The following is a 16,175-nucleotide window of genomic DNA, read 5'->3' on the forward strand; positions in this document are numbered from 1 at the left end:
AGTCCGGTTTCAAACAGTCCGACATTGCTTATACTTAGAAATAGATTTCATGACAAATAGATTAATTTATTTATTGCATTTTCATTTGAAGTTAATAAGTTTATTAATATTGAAACAAGTCTTAGTTCATTCAGTGAAAATTAATCAAGATTTGTCCTAAATGATAGTTGGATGAGTTAGTGCTATTTTTTGCCAACCTTCGTAATAGGAAATCCCATTTATACTTCTACTATACTATAATTAGTATTCCTAATATCCTAAGTTTCAACTGATCATTTAGTTAATTGTAATACTCTTGTAAATTTTAAATTTTGATTACTAAATTTATTATATAAAATGAAAGTTAAGCAAGTTTTGTCTCAGTTTATAATTGGATGGGTGATAGAACTAACGATTAGTAATAATTAATATATATGGCCCAGGATTAATTGTAAACAAATGATAACCGAAACAATAGACTTGAAATAGAATTTAACCAATAGAATTTTATTTCCTTGTTATTTACTTATTCTATTTATATGCGTGTTTTTGTTTCATTTTTATTGTTAAATGGTACACATTTAGAAAATTTTGTAAACTTGACAAACCATGGAGCTTCTTGGCGCAATCTCAAAAAACCGACGCAAATATACAATGAAAATACTGCAATTTTGAAACAAGAAATATAGCGACCAGCATCTAGAAAATCTGTACTTCTTTTGAAAACAAAAACAAAACAAAAAAAAAGAAGCGTGCGTCTTTCGTCCGAGCGGCTAATTTCTTCATTTCTACCGCTGCTGCTACGCAGAGGAGAGAAGAAAAAAAATACGCAGAGAGAGACTCGAGAAACTATTTATAAAATTACAAGGAAAACCGTGCACGAGTGAAAACCCAAAAAGCGATCACGCTTATCACGAAGCTCACACACACACACACTAATTTACACGTTTTACTAAAGTCTTAATATAACCCGAAGTTACTATGCGTAACTCTAATTTTATTGGAAACTATACACGTTTTTTGACATCTAATGTATGATTCTGTCTTAGCAACTGCATGAGTCATGCTTTCAATTATATCATAAAGCTTCAAATTATTGAGAAATGATACTTGCTAATGGATTCACTCCTTTCGAACAGTACTACATTCGTGTGTGTATGTGTAATTTTACGACCTGATCTATTTTAGACTGGAGATTTTTTTATAAATACTAAAACAAACTGGAGTGTTAATATAAATGTTTAAGTGTACTTAACTGTTCTTTGTATATCTATTTATAATGAACAGGAAGCATTATAATTTCTTTATTAATAAGAAACATAATTTACTATATACTTTAAACGTCGAAATAAAATGTGTTAAATTAAGATTTGACAGTTTGCTAAAGTTAACGAACTTGGATTGGTAACAGGTAGCATCTGCCAAGGCACTCTTGTAGAACGGAGACGATTTGCAAAAGTGACAACTCTTAACATCACGTAATATACACTTTTTTTTGAATGACTATCATGAAAAGTGAATTTAGACTACTTTCTGTTTTGCTTATATTTTTCTAATATGCAATACTTGTCTTGAATATTTTTTTTATATTCATGTCAGTAAAAAGAAGATAAATAAATATTATTTGTATGTTAAATTGAGCAATAACAGATTCTTATTGCATTCGAATAGGATTCAAGAAGACCTTGTCCATATCCATATGAAAACTCGACAAGTTTCGAAACTATTACAACATATTAATTTACACATAAAAAAAGTATTTAGCATAACGATTATTAAGTAAATTACAAGTATTATTATAAGTTTACATTTACATAAAAAAAAGGATATAGAATTAAGATAAATTGACGTGGTTTGAAATTCGTATTTTAATTTAGTTTTATTTGTATATATCAGTCTGACTTATTGAATTCATTGTATACAGTTCGCCGGATTTATTTTAAACACATTATTTTATTTTCCCGCATTTAATTGTATTTTATTGGATTCTGCTACCTCAGAAGATCCAATTATTACGTGTTTTTTTTAATATTTTAGTAACGATGTTCTTATTGGGATAATATAAAGTAAATAAAATTAATAGCAGAAATGATCATGTGTTGAAACTTCAGATGTGAGCTTTTAACGTATAACGAAAATCGTCCATTTTTTTTTCTTGTTCGTGCTTCATCTTCGGAATTAATTTCCTACTAGTTAAATATTTTAAAGTGCGGCCTGAATTTATTTTATGGCTAACATTGAAGCCCATATATTTGATATAGCAGCTATTTATAAGTGAGATGTTTACTCATTGCCGCTTTAAACTAATTTTCGCTACATAATAAAACATTTAAACTTGACACGAAGTATCTTTTATAATATACCTTATATATCCGTGCAATGTACAAATGAAAGTAAACAATTTTCAATGAAAGGACGGAGTTTTGGCATTGGCTAAAGAAATGATTTGCAGGTGTATAGTGATGGACGTGGTGAGTGTGGATTTGATGGGATAGTAGTAGTACACGTACCAACGATTTCTTCCTTTTGCGAGTTACTTTGTATTCCCATTAGCCCAAATGGTTTCAAGAAGTAATCCAAGTCCACATTGTTCCTGTTAATTGCGAGCATGAAAGTAATTACTGTCAGCAATCGCAGCGTTACGTTGAGCACATTTAATCACTTGAAGGAAGAGTCGCAACCGAAGAAAAAAAACAAACAACAACAAAAAAAAAGGGAAAAATCACCACGCTCGACGGCTACATCACTTTTCAATCCAGAAATTGTGTTCTGCCACACTTTGTCGCCACATCGGAAAATTTAAAAGAGCACTGAAATATTCTATGTGCTTGTAGCATATACGATGGACGGACGCTATTTTCAGACATAGTAGCATCCAACTGAGAAGTTTAACACTGAAATCCCCACTGTAATACAATTATATCCTCATCTCTCTCACCTATATTATTGTAATATTATAATTATCTCACGGCAAGACACGGTTGCTGCTTACTTTTTACACGAGATGCCACAATAGGAGAAACACTTATAAAATGCATTTAATATAAAATTAACTTGTTACTACTATTACTACTAATTAATTAATTAAAATTTGAATAGTTTAAGTAAACAGATGATTGTTTAAAGTGTGTCGCCGATTTATTTTCGTAATATTTTATAAATAATATATATTGTATATTTTCGAAGTGCACTAAGTGTTATTAGTTTATTATTCGAACGACAGACTGGAATTTCCTTTGATGAAACAGATGATGAAGTGACAAAATGCAATCACCGCAGCATTATGTATTTTGACAATTTCGACGGGAACAGACGAAAATAACACAACGGGCAGCAATGGAATTATTACACCGTTACATGAACGTGATCTTTCCACTGAATTACACGTATCTAAATATAATATTACTTTAGTCTACTTATACCTATATCACAGCTAAAATTATCCCTCGTTCCGTTTTGCATTTCGTATTTCCCGCTCGACGCCGCACGCTGACGTCACGACGTCGTCGCACATAAATTTCATCACTTAAATTATTATATTCAAACTAACGGTGATAAATGAAGTCGCCCGCACGAAATTATACATGTAGAATATAAATTATCCTTTGCCAGATGAGAGAAGTTCACTTCGATTTCTTCGAAAGCCGAAAGAAGTCCTGAAATAAACGTTACTTAATTTTTGTGTTATTACCGAATATTATTATTATTATTGTTGTTCCGCAAATCATTAGAGCACAACATTCGTTTCATAAATTTCTCAAATATACAGGTGCGAAACTCGCTGACGCTTGGATGTTTTCCAGGAAACGCTGAAATTTTCTAAAGCAAACATATCATATCATTTTTTTCTTCATTAACCACTATTGTCTTTCAGCTTATTTGGATTCAAACTCATCAAATCAATTGGATGTATGTACGTTTGGTTATCTAATAATTAGCACTGCATCCAATTTTTTCAGTTGAATCAGTACAACGATCATTTCTAATTTGAATTTAAAAGACTATGATAGACTTTGATAGATCTAAAATTTCAGTTTTTGAATATCCAAAATTGAAGATACATACGATAAGTTACATGTAAATCGAATGTAATAAGTGACAAATACATGTTTTGCTGTAACAAACACGTCTGGCTCAAAACATCATGATGACAACAAACATATGTACGTTTCTCGTGTTTCATGCAAAAATAAACACGGATTAGTTCGGTGATTGCTATAAGATAATGTATAAAATAATATTTCAAAAATAAAATGATACAGTACAATAATCTATAAATATATGAATGTACTCAGTTTATAGATGTACCAAATGTACATAGCCAATCTAAATGGGATCTCAATTTCGTATATAAAAAGCAGAAGTTTATAGCTTTTATATTTAATGTATTATTAAGTTATCCAAAAAACATTATAATTCGCTCAAATAATAATAAAAATGTTCTTTTCATATCCCCATATTAATATAAGTAATAGTCTTGTGTATAAAATTAAAAGATTCTTTTTTTATTTTAATATGATATAAAGAAAATACGCGTTTCTCTACAATGCGGTATCCCCAAACCTTCTCCTAGACGAAGGCAACGGTTGAGAATACTGCTGTCTACTTTTAATAACACTTAATCCAATTTTGCTTATAGTATCCTGGTATTCGGTTCTTCCCGTCAATGCCTTGAAGTACGTATCGAAATTTTCTGGCGCTAAAACCAACACGTTTGTTAATTAAATGCAGCATAAAAAGTACGTCGACATACCAATGGCATAGGAAACTGGAGGACAAGGATCTATTACAGGTCTGTTAAACACTGAATATCTGAAGCTTGTCGGATCTCTGTACGCGTTCGCTAATCCACCTGTACCCTTCACAGGTACACCGACTGGAGATTCAATTGCAGGCATCAGCTTCCTGTATCTCGTGATATTCAAACCTGCAACAACGACGAAAGCACACCTTGACCGTGCACAGTTCATTTTCGGAATGCAATTTTACCTCGCTTCGTGTAATCTATTTGATACGTCGTTTTCAATTTATCGTCATCGGTGTCGCATGGATGATCTAATATTTCGTTAGATAATGTTGCGATCTGCAAAATAATTAAATCCATCAATAATATCCATTAATCCTATTTATAATTTGTAATTAATTTTATCAAAAAATCAATACATTTACTGCTATAAACCCCACTGGATTTCTTCAAAAACAAACTGGAAAATATTAAAAGTTGATTCACCTGTTCATTGAGCTTAATCAATTCTTGGTGGAGTTGCTTTTCCTTTTCAGCGAGTTTTTCATAGCGTTTCAATTGTGGATCGTACAGATGCGCATCGCAATGGCAATATGGTTCAACTAGAGTAGCTACAAAGTAGTTCAAAGGCTTTGTTTTAACCGGTGGTTGAGATGGCCTAAAATAGTTTTTTTTTTATAAGAAAAATAGGTAATTTGTAATTTATTTATATGTACTTCAGCATCAAAGGTTTCGGATATGGCCAAATGTAATCCTTCTTTTGCATCGAAGCAAAAGTGTTGATATCGACTGCCATCTTAACACGTTAATTTAGAATCCTGCAATATGAATTCCTCGTAATTACTACTGTTAATAATTGATGAATTGCACAAACCTGGATTAACTTTAATTATACATGTACTTGTCTAGTATTTCAAGTACCTATCCAATTTGTTGATAATATAATTTCTGGAAGCAGACGTTAATACATACTTTGTCAATTTGTTGAAAACAATGTACAGACAAAAATTTTGCGATAGCCTTGTCAGGAATTGCAAAAAGTTCATCTTGACACCCACACGAAACGGAGAAAAAAAAACAAGTCAAATAAATAAAACCCGAGCGCCCAAGAACGCCTTGATCGTAAATAATTTATGATCATATATATTTTTTTGTTGTTAAAAGTGGATTATTTATTTTCTGGATAAGGCCGTTCTGCCGCTGGATCTTGCTCCGTGCGAGTGCTTCTGATCCCTATATATCATTTTGCCCCATTTATTCAGGCTATCATCGCCGTTGACGTGTTCCTTATTGAAAGGATTCCAACTAAGTATTCCTCTATTCCCTGACAAAAAAGAAAAGCATGAGCTATATATTTCCATTCTTATACGTAAACACCAATTTTATTATGTCGGACTAAAAAAAAACTAAGTGAGAGAATTCATGCTGATAAATATTAACAATTTTCATTTGCTCTTCTTAATATGGATTTTATCTCTAATTATGAGTTCGCCCAATTTGCTGATAGCATCTTGGTATTCGGTTGTGCCCATGGATATGGCACCACCAATACCCGGTGCTCCAGAACTGTTTTGACCGCCAGAGCCGCCTGAAGATCCGAAACCACCAGCTCCGCCGCTTCCTCCACCGCCACCTACCGCTCCTAATGAATTTAAAAAACGGTGCTCATCGAGCACGTCTATAAAACACGACTAACTTACCACATTTCGTACTGTTCGATATTTTATCAATCTTTGTAGCGTTTGGTAGTGCACCCGGTCTGAACGCAATCGGCTTTTGATTCGGTCTGCAAGGATCGCCCGGCAATCTTACCGGCTCCGAGCATACCGGACCTCCTTTCAAGCCAGCAGCTCTGATTAATTCATCGTAAGGAGCCGATGGATATTCATCTACACAACATACATATTAGTAACTACCCGATAATCTAGTTACTAGTATAAAGAACATACTCAAATGGCAATAATCTACTTCATAAGTAGTTCGTAAACGATCTCGATTAATCCTTGATATTAAATCATCAGGCGCGGTGGTTCTTAATACTTCATACAAAAACGGATATTTCATTCTCAGCTTCTCAAGAAAAACGTTGGGCTGATTGAACCTCTGCGTATCATTTTCTGGCGCAGGTCCTACTCTAGCTGGATACAGCTTAGGGTCCATTAATGGAGCACTCGGGCCCAGTTTCTGGTAGGCGTCCTGTTCAAGAACATTGGGTCCTAACAATTTTTGTTCATCTTCTTGACTGCATTGGCATGCACACATATCACCGTGTCCACCAAATTGCGGTCCATTGTCCGGCCTTAAATGTAATCAAAGTTAATAACAACAGATACAAATATATAATGTTGAACTACTTCAATCCAAAGGATCGAACATATGGCCACAGGAAATCCTTTCTGTACGTTGTCACAAATTGATCCATAATTTTGTAATTATTTTAATTAGAAGAACACTGAGAATTTTGATATAAAATCTAATGATTATATGAACGTTTCACATAATTTCGAATTATCTGAAGTTTGACTTTCTACAACATGTAAACTGAGCATCTTCGATTTTTTTTTCTAATTGATAGAAATCATTATTAAAATAAATATTTAATTCATTATAAAAACTATACCTTCAAACATAGTTTTCCCGTCTAAATAGTTATAAAATAACTATAAATCATTTTGTTAATAGGTTTAATTATTGTTGCACGTAGCAAAAGTATTCTTTTATTTCTATGTTCTATATTAAACTTAGTTTATACAAAACGAATTTTTGTTTGCAAAATGTATCAACGCTAATACATTAGAACCTCGTTTAACGAGTTTAATCCGTATAGTGAAAAGTTTTCAAAAATACACATAAAAAGTTTAAAAAATGATGTCTTCTCTTCTCATCGTCACTCGTTATGCGAAACGTCGGTCGTTAAGCGAGTCATTTTTCTTACTATTCATTTTACTCGTTAAGCGAGGTTACACTGTGTATAAAACATTTTAACCTTCAGATCAATGAACTAACATCTTCACATCCGTATCAGAACTTCCTATATAAATCTAGAGAAAGAAAGAAGTTATTTCGAAAGAATCTTTAAAAAATATTGTTATTATTTATTAGAAACCAATTTATATAGTAATAATACTATTTTACAAATACAAAGCAAATACAATCATAAAAGCTAATCGATTTTTTTCTAAAATATACAATTTATTATACTTGAACTTTTAGCAACTTTTATTTATAAATAAATATGTAAGATCTGTAGGAAATATAATGAAAAGTTTTCGAGTTTTCATATTTTATAATACAAAATCTATTACAATTTCAATTTATTTTTCATTATTATTTTGATTTTTTATGATTTTTAAAGAAATTAAATTTATGTTTTATAACAATAATGATTAGTTTACTAACTAATTACTTAATATGTATACTTGATCATTGCATCAATTCTGTAATATGTTTAAAAAACAAATTTTATATTGTTTTTTATTATGAATTAAATTTTTAGATTTTTCTTCTGCATCCAATTGAAAAATAATATTTTCAAAATACAATCACAGAAATATTTACAATTTGTTAAAATGTTCAAATTTCATATATTTTAGTGTATTAAAATTTGATTATCTCTTATTTACCCTCATTTAATTAGAAAACATATTAGATATTATAGGGAAAAACTTAGTTTTTTATTTGTACAATAAATTTTACTTTATTATTAAAAAAAACATGTACGAAATTATGCGAGGTTCTCGTTAAGCGAGGTTCCACTATATATAGAAAAATTGGAACGCCTCAGGTATATGTGAAAGAAGTTGCATAAGCGTAAAATTAAACTGTTTCTTTGATGTTTTCACAATAATTATATTTCTAAATTAAATTTTGAACATAAATATATGCGTTTTACATAATAAAAGGAATATTGTTGTGTTTAAAATGATTTAGGAAATTTTGTCTGTTTGGCAATTATTGACATATGAAGTGACATTTGCTACCATTTGCTGTTTGCTACTTGTAAACATTTGTCAACACGTATGTTAGATTTTTGAGTGCGAATCAAGTAATAATATGGCAGAATTAGAAGAAGTTCCCACTGACGAATTACTATTATTTCATGATTTTCCGACAACACATAATACTACAGCTTCTGCTATACCACAGTATATAAACACAGACACTGCTAATATACCAAATTATGATGAGTTTGCTGAAGGAAAAGGCAATTCTAATGACTCAAATGATAGCATAGGTAAGTTAAGAGTTCTTCAATTATTGGATTGTTTTTAATACTTTTGCAGATCAACCAAATGCAACGAAATCATTTTGGACAATGGAATATTTCCAACAGTTTTTCAATGTGGATACAAGGGATGTGCATATGAGAATAATAGGATCAATTCTGCCAACGAATAACAGCACACTGAGGACTGAAATGAGGGAAAGACCAGATCTGTATGGACCATTTTGGATATGCATCACGTTGATCTTTGCAATCGCTGTCAGTGGTAATATTGCTGATTATCTTCAGTACACGAAAGCGGAATGGAAGTACGACTTTCACATTGTCACTTATGCAGCGACTGCCATATTCATGTACATAACTTTGATTCCATTATGCCTATGGGCTACAATGAAATGGAGCATTAAGAGCATCAATATCGATGATTTCCCAGAGCAGATGCCAAATGTATTAGAATTAATATGCATTTACGGTTACTCCCTATTCATTTACATTCCAGCTTCAGTTCTGTGGACCATACAAGTCAATTGGTTGCAGTGGTTGTTGGTCATGGTATCTGCTATACTTTCAGGCTCTGTGTTACTTCTATCATTATCCAACATTCTTAAATTATCCAAACATAAGATCGTTTTAAGTTTACTTATTGTAGGTTTTCATTTATTACTGGCTGCCGGTTTCATGTTGTACTTCTTCCATGCACCTTCTTCTTCTTCTTCAACAACACTTGTTCCAATTACAATGGACAAAATCATAAATATTCCTAAAAATGTATCAGAGTCACATAAATAAAAAGTGTATTCCTATAGTAATTTCAATAAAATGTATGGGTGCTCCAATATAATTTGAAATATATTATCCTACCGGTGGCAACACTGCATCCATCTGTGAAACTTTTATTATTGTTGGTAATCATCACTATCTTCACTGCATAGCCCAACTATAAATCATAACACTGTGGAAGAGATAAAACTGTGTAAATAATTGAATGTGAAATCTAATACGACTCAGTTAACTGCTGCATTGTTTCATTTTCATAACAATATTTCGTTACAATGGGATGTTGTTATAGTTTTTTCTGCAATGATGATGGCAGCTCACAGGTAACATGATTGTCCCATCTTCTTGTTTTGGTTCACTATTTCAACTGTGTGATTATTTATAGAATGGAGAACCAAATGAACGGACACATCTTCTTGTCAATACAGAAACGAATAATATCAACATTCAAGGAAACAATAGGTGATTATTAACAATTATATTAATGTGGGGTGTGGGTGGCACAAACAAAATATGGAAATGTTTCAGTGATGATTATTTGAATCAGGATGTAAATGCTGCACCGAAGAAGACTGATGAACAATCTGCGCTTAGCAGAATATTGCAAGAAACTGCAACGTAAATTAACATTGTTTTATATATGAAAATATTAATATCTAATTTAAATTTTGTTCTGTTACAGCAATGTCATAGATGTTGCTGCATTGGATGCTCATAATTTGCAGCAACACGAATACTTGGATAGAGTCAAAATGTACAACATGAGAATTCAACAAGTGCTTGCTGCAAACAGACAACCTTACAAGGTTAAAACATTATTGTTGCAGGATGTGTCATCCGCTGATAAGATTCTTGCAGCTGAACCGATTAGTGCAGAGGACTATCATTTTGTATGTGTACATAAAAAAAATTGAAACATTTGTTTAATACAATGTGTATATTTTTAGGTAACCAGCATGGTGTCGAAAGCCTCATTGGCGATTACAGAAATTAAGGTGGAGCATAAAGAGGACTTGGTGGTTCCATTTCGTATACCATGAGTAAAAAATATAAATATTGCAATTATTGGATAGAACTGGTAATCTAAGGAAATGTATAATTTTAATCTTTTATTTTCTTATATAACTATAATTGGGTTACAACCATTTCATTTTTTATCTCAGTTATCTAATTTAAAAAAAAAAACAATAATAATGTGTAAATTGATCATGTTATATTATACAATTCGTTTTAGAGCCTTTACTATTCTTTAAAATAGCATTTGGAAATCTTTCTGTTGAGATGTTGTCGAGGTATTCAAGTTATAATTTATTATTACTTATATATCTGTGTACAGATGCAACAGGAAAAGTTACATTTTTCTCAACGCTATATTTTCTGACAATTTTATGAAACAAAAAAAAAGAAGCGCAAACATTTGATATTATTTGTATATGTAATCGAGCTTTATATTATTATTATTATTATAATACTATTAACGTTTAGTACATTATTTTTGATATACCTCTATATAGTTTGCAAGTGCGTATGTTTAATTGCTTTTGTTTTTAAAATGGTATTTTTGTTACGAGGGACACTATGTAATATTATAATAATTAGGACTAGAACATATAAAGAAAAATCATCAAGTCTATTTCGAAATTCCCATTGAATATAAAGGATCTGTGATATCTAGGTAAATTAGATCAATTGATAATATACACCTAAACCTGGATTTTCAATGTATGTGTAATAGATTTTTATAATTACTTTGCAAAATTTGATTTCATTTTTTCTTTCTTCTTCGATCAGTCTATATATATTTGGTATGTTTATAAAGACTGAAAAAAATATAAATATATTTAACATGTTTTCCTTTCATATTAAATAAATAATATTTAGCAATATTACGATTTTTAATATACAGTGGAACCTCGCTTAACGAGTTTAATCCGTTTTACTCGTATAGTGAAACATGTTCAAAAATACACATAATATGATGTAGCAGGCTGTGGGACTTCTCTTCTTATCGTTAAGAGAAGTTCCAGTGTATTGAAATTTTCAATTGTACATCGAATAAGTCACAAATAACATTTGTTCCGTAATCTTGCTCGTATCTCAAAGCAATTTTCTCGAAAACGAGGGAAACAAGCACACATAATGAGGTCTAGTCTGAGACATGTTGTCAAAGCAAAATATCGCTCGCTCGTATATCAAAACACTCGTATATCGAGGTATCACTGTATATGCAAGTAACTATTGTTTTTTTTTTAATATTTTTAAAGACATGATAGAAATCCTACTGTTTGTGATTCAGTCATATTGAAATTAATTGAATATTAATTTCAAGGATATAAAAATGAATGCATACAGCAAATGTTTATGCACTATTGACCCTTGTGTTTACAAACACGGATATCGTCCACAACAACAAAGAAATATTCCATCGAGAATTTGATGGCAATTCTTAACATTATTCTTTACTTAAATGAACTTGACCATAAAATGTCTCTGTTCTTGTGGCATAGAAATAGAATAACTATAAATGCGATAAATAAGATCAAAAACACGCAATTATGAGTACGTGAATCCGTCTTAACGATGACGACTTCATGTTTGATGCTATATTTAGTGTGTGCCGCTGCGCCTGACAGAACACAGCTGATTGTTTTTATCTGTCAAATAACGAACTTTAATTGGAGCCAAGTTTATCGGCTCTCCTCCACAGTACATACAAAATAAATGTGTTTGAGCTAAAAAAAACTATGTAGTGATCATGTTTCTGGATGGATGTCTGAACTGTTTCGCCAAATGGAGACTGTGGATCCAACCCTTGGCGATCTTGATTTACGCCTTGGCAGCTCTTGTTTTCGTACCTTTGTTTTTAGTCAAGTCCATCCAGAATGGGTTCAACAGAAGAGATCAAGAAATCTTAATCGCCGGTATATTTGCATGGATCGCAATACCGCTCTCCTTGTGGGAGATCATCCTTCATGTAATCCATTACAATCAACCAAAATTGCAGAAGCATATAATTAGGATATTGTGGATGGTGCCAATCTATGCTATAAATGCAGTAAGTTTACTTAAACATCCCATTTTCATGATAAATTTTTTCATTTTCTTTTCAGTGGATTGGCTTGATTTATCCAGAAAACTCCATTTACATGGACTGTGCTCGAGAATGTTATGAGGCATATGTGATCTATAATTTTATGAAATTTTTGTTGAACTACTTGAATATGGAAATGGATTTGGAGATGAGCTTAGAACTCAAGCAGCAAGTAAAACATATATTTCCTTTATGCTGTTTACCAGATTGGGAAATGGGAAGGTAATTATTATTATAATTGGTGTTTGTATTGCATCATTTAAACAATAATTACATTTCTTTTAGAGAATTCATTCATATATGTAAACATGGAATATTGCAATATACAGTTGTAAGACCTATAACAACAGCAATAGCATTGTAAGTATTTTTTCCTTGTTAAACCATTTATTATTAATTACACTCTGAATTTTTAGCATTTGCAAAATGAATGATGTTTATGGAGATGGGGAATTTAAAGGGAACATGGCTTTCCCATACGTATTGGTTGTAAACAATATATCACAGTTTGTGGCCATGTACTGTTTGGTCATGTTCTACAGGGCGAGTTTAGCTGAATTAAAGCCCATGAGACCTTTGCCCAAATTCTTGTGCATAAAAGCTGTTGTGTTCTTCTCTTTCTTGTAAGTATAATTTATTTCATTATTTAAATGCAATTTCAAATACATTTCTTTTTTGGTTCAAGTTAAAAATAAAATTAATCTTGGTAAATACATGATAGAGGCAAAATTTTCTAAATATTATAATAATATTTGTATGAACATTATCTTCTGTGGCGAATACGGATAGATAACAGAATTTGTTTTGGATAATTACGTAATATTTTTTTCAGAAAATTAATAAATATTTCAAATCAAATTTAAAATTATTATCATGTAATTGACCAGTTAGAAAGACACTAATATTTACACTTAATTACGAACATATGTATTTATTCAAACATTACTTTATTTAGAGTTTTAGCAAATTAATATGATTATTGTATATGGATTTATATATTGTTATTATTGATGATAATGAACTGGTATAATTAGTCTCGTATATCTGCGTATAAAAGATAAACAATAACGAAGTTCATGTTAAGATGTAAATAAACGAATCCTTTACGTTATCTGCTATTTTCTCATGAAATTTACAAAATAATGACTTCATTATTATATAAAATATTAATGCTAAATTGTTTGCTATACCTTAAGAATGAATGAGAATGAATTTAAACTACTTTTTCATACACATAAATTTGTTAATGTATAATACTTTTGGAAACACTGATCTAAGATATAAAAATGATGATTATTTTTTTTTGGTTTCAGCCAAGGAGTTTTAATTGCTTTGCTTGTTTATTGTAATCTGATACCAAATCCAGACAACAAGACGGATGATCATGGAAGTATATCTGCACGATTACAGGTTAACATAGAAAGTCTACAAACGAAATCGTATTTTATTTCAATTCTATTCTTTCAGAATTTCTTGATATGCATTGAAATGTGCTTGGCTGCAATCGCGCATCGCTACAGTTTTTCATATAAGCCTTATTTACGTTCGGGATATGACTCGCAATCCTGGATAACGGCATTCCTTGCTATGTGGGATATTTCGGACGTTCAAAGAGACATCACAGAGCATTTAGGAATTGTGGGTAAGTAACTTATTTAATGATTCTAATTTAACACTGTTAGAAATTGCACTATTATACTTGATTTTTGAATGATTGTAGGAAGTTCGATATCAAGACGAATTCGAGGACGCAGTATGTACACTCTAGCTAAAGGCGATGACGAGTGGGCGAATCTAGTTACGAAACCAGCAACGAGTGCTCCAGCTGGAGGTCTTTATCAGAACGATAGCGACGCTCTGCTATCCTATGGAACAATCGAAATGGATGACAACAACGAAGACTACCATGTTAAGAATAGTATTATGACGGAACCAAATATTAAGACATAATAGTTATTGATTCATAGTGATATATTTTTATAAAATAGATATTGGTAATTTATGTTTACTGAATGCTTTATTTAAACAACAACAACAACAATACTTTTTGTCCATTCAGTTTTGTGAAGCTTTTGGAAACGACATAACTAAAAATAACTGTAGTTTACATACTTAACTTAAAAATCGCCAATTTTGGTGCTTATTTGTTTAAAATATAGTTTTTATTTGTAATTTACTGTGATGCTATATGTACATGTTTCTATAAGAATCTATAATAAAGTGTATATTTAAAATTGAAACTTTTTATTTGTGCTGAATACACTCAATCCTCTTTATATACTCTAGATTAGCTAGCAATTAGCTGTTAGTATGGATGATTTGAAGACACAACAGATACTAATGCATTTAGAAATTAACTTATTTTATTTACTTGAATAGAAATGTGCAAAACATCAAGGAAAATTCAATATATATTTTTATAAGTAAATACATATTATCTATTAATATATTAATTAAAACTTTAAAGATTAAGGATTTTTTTACAAATAATATATTTTTTAATTAGTACTATGATTAATAATCTATAATACAATTAATCCATTATTTTGATTTTTAAATACAATAAAAGTGTTTTGAGTGTAGTCTATAACATATTCATTGTGCTGCCACCTCTTGGAAGGTAGTATTAACGTTTGCTGGTATATACAGGGTTGTAATATGTATATATATATATTTTAAGGGTAGAAAGTTCTACGGTCTACTATGGTCGCCTGTATCATGAAAATTTGATACGAAAGGTCGTTGGTTCGATTCCAAAAAAAAAAAAATTGTGGTGACTATTAAAACCCGAAAGGGATAAAAATAGGTATAAATAAAAAAAGTTCTACGGTCTTTTAGTACGTAATATTATCTATTTACAAATTTTCTACACAATAATATATATTATATAAAATATAATCCATTTTCTATGTAATAAATATGTAACTTATAATTTATATTTTTAATGAAAACAATGAAATTATTATTCTCAGAAATTTGCTATAAATTTTGGTTTAATATTTACTTTTATAAGAATTCTTTAAACTTGTATTAAAATTATATTATTACAATATTATAAAATATGAAAAACATAACAATTTGAATGTTTATTTAATAAAGTATGTCTTTTCGTTCATTTAATATGGTTTTTCGGTTGTTAACTAATTTCATTATTTTCCTTTTCGTCTTATGGCCAAAAAAATATTCCACTTATTGCCAAAAGTAATAAAAGAAAAACTCTTTTATTCACATGATCTAATCAATATCTGTTAATAATATATGAAATCATATAAGTAGATTATTAGCATCTGCCTGGCATTGAAATCACCGTATATTAGTTATTAAAAAAATTCATTTTGTTTTTCATTTTCTTATTCAAT

At 30.5% G+C, this 16,175-nt stretch overlaps 5 protein-coding genes across 5 annotated transcripts; 3 read left to right on the forward strand and 2 right to left on the reverse strand.

The window, feature by feature from the left end:
• Nucleotides 1-4,520: 4,520 nt before the first annotated feature.
• On the reverse strand, nucleotides 4,521-5,657 carry LOC108558407. The gene is made up of 6 exons (XM_017915315.1): nucleotides 5,598-5,657; nucleotides 5,440-5,541; nucleotides 5,210-5,381; nucleotides 4,969-5,062; nucleotides 4,733-4,906; nucleotides 4,521-4,678 (listed from the first exon to the last, which is right to left on the reverse strand). Exons 2-6 carry the CDS (start codon nucleotides 5,517-5,519, stop codon nucleotides 4,521-4,523), a joined length of 678 nt encoding a protein of 225 aa, XP_017770804.1. The 5' UTR covers nucleotides 5,520-5,541; nucleotides 5,598-5,657.
• Nucleotides 5,658-5,895: 238 nt separating this feature from the next.
• Nucleotides 5,896-7,145, reverse strand: LOC108558408. The gene is made up of 5 exons (XM_017915316.1): nucleotides 7,078-7,145; nucleotides 6,673-7,022; nucleotides 6,424-6,612; nucleotides 6,177-6,365; nucleotides 5,896-6,047 (listed from the first exon to the last, which is right to left on the reverse strand). Exons 1-5 carry the CDS (start codon nucleotides 7,143-7,145, stop codon nucleotides 5,896-5,898), a joined length of 948 nt encoding a protein of 315 aa, XP_017770805.1.
• A 1,525-nt stretch (nucleotides 7,146-8,670) lies between these two features.
• LOC108558409 (protein YIPF1) lies at nucleotides 8,671-9,753 on the forward strand. Its single transcript, XM_017915317.1, has 2 exons — nucleotides 8,671-8,957; nucleotides 9,007-9,753. Exons 1-2 carry the CDS (start codon nucleotides 8,777-8,779, stop codon nucleotides 9,735-9,737), a joined length of 912 nt encoding a protein of 303 aa, XP_017770806.1. The 5' UTR covers nucleotides 8,671-8,776; the 3' UTR covers nucleotides 9,738-9,753.
• Nucleotides 9,754-9,832: 79 nt separating this feature from the next.
• On the forward strand, nucleotides 9,833-10,864 carry LOC108558410 (ragulator complex protein LAMTOR1). Its single transcript, XM_017915318.1, has 5 exons — nucleotides 9,833-10,048; nucleotides 10,111-10,187; nucleotides 10,254-10,343; nucleotides 10,408-10,615; nucleotides 10,673-10,864. Exons 1-5 carry the CDS (start codon nucleotides 10,001-10,003, stop codon nucleotides 10,763-10,765), a joined length of 516 nt encoding a protein of 171 aa, XP_017770807.1. The 5' UTR covers nucleotides 9,833-10,000; the 3' UTR covers nucleotides 10,766-10,864.
• A 1,187-nt stretch (nucleotides 10,865-12,051) lies between these two features.
• LOC108558411 (transmembrane protein 184C) lies at nucleotides 12,052-14,818 on the forward strand. Its single transcript, XM_017915319.1, has 7 exons — nucleotides 12,052-12,780; nucleotides 12,836-13,038; nucleotides 13,102-13,176; nucleotides 13,233-13,439; nucleotides 14,130-14,226; nucleotides 14,284-14,458; nucleotides 14,537-14,818. The coding sequence occupies exons 1-7, from the start codon at nucleotides 12,481-12,483 to the stop codon at nucleotides 14,764-14,766; spliced, it is 1,287 nt and encodes a 428-aa protein (XP_017770808.1). The 5' UTR covers nucleotides 12,052-12,480; the 3' UTR covers nucleotides 14,767-14,818.
• Nucleotides 14,819-16,175: the final 1,357 nt, after the last annotated feature.

The sequence above is a fragment of the Nicrophorus vespilloides genome, unplaced genomic scaffold (assembly GCF_001412225.1).
Source record: "Nicrophorus vespilloides isolate i.1.1-1 unplaced genomic scaffold, Nicve_v1.0, whole genome shotgun sequence".
In the NCBI taxonomy this organism is placed as follows: domain Eukaryota; kingdom Metazoa; phylum Arthropoda; class Insecta; order Coleoptera; family Silphidae; genus Nicrophorus; species Nicrophorus vespilloides.

Bases quoted from the DNA above. Each gene is read 5' to 3' on its own strand.
- LOC108558407 (XM_017915315.1), bottom strand. From the start codon at position 5,519: ATGGCAGTCGATATCAACACTTTTGCTTCGATGCAAAAGAAGGATTAC. The intron at 5,063-5,209 runs GTGAATCAACTT...ATTATTTTGCAG, and splicing joins TGATTAAGCTCAATGAACAG to ATCGCAACATTATCTAACGA. The intron at 4,907-4,968 runs GTAAAATTGCAT...TCGTTGTTGCAG, and splicing joins AATAGATTACACGAAGCGAG to GTTTGAATATCACGAGATAC.
- LOC108558408 (XM_017915316.1), bottom strand. From the start codon at position 7,145: ATGGATCAATTTGTGACAACGTACAGAAAGGATTTCCTGTGGCCATAT. The intron at 7,023-7,077 runs GTAGTTCAACAT...ATTACATTTAAG, and splicing joins GTTCGATCCTTTGGATTGAA to GCCGGACAATGGACCGCAAT. The intron at 6,613-6,672 runs GTATGTTCTTTA...TATGTTGTGTAG, and splicing joins AGTAGATTATTGCCATTTGA to ATGAATATCCATCGGCTCCT.
- LOC108558409 (XM_017915317.1), top strand. From the start codon at position 8,777: ATGGCAGAATTAGAAGAAGTTCCCACTGACGAATTACTATTATTTCAT. The intron at 8,958-9,006 runs GTAAGTTAAGAG...ATACTTTTGCAG, and splicing joins TGACTCAAATGATAGCATAG to ATCAACCAAATGCAACGAAA.
- LOC108558410 (XM_017915318.1), top strand. From the start codon at position 10,001: ATGGGATGTTGTTATAGTTTTTTCTGCAATGATGATGGCAGCTCACAG. The intron at 10,049-10,110 runs GTAACATGATTG...GATTATTTATAG, and splicing joins ATGATGATGGCAGCTCACAG to AATGGAGAACCAAATGAACG. The intron at 10,616-10,672 runs GTATGTGTACAT...GTATATTTTTAG, and splicing joins GTGCAGAGGACTATCATTTT to GTAACCAGCATGGTGTCGAA.
- LOC108558411 (XM_017915319.1), top strand. From the start codon at position 12,481: ATGTTTCTGGATGGATGTCTGAACTGTTTCGCCAAATGGAGACTGTGG. The intron at 13,039-13,101 runs GTAATTATTATT...CATTTCTTTTAG, and splicing joins CCAGATTGGGAAATGGGAAG to AGAATTCATTCATATATGTA. The intron at 14,227-14,283 runs GTTAACATAGAA...CTATTCTTTCAG, and splicing joins GTATATCTGCACGATTACAG to AATTTCTTGATATGCATTGA.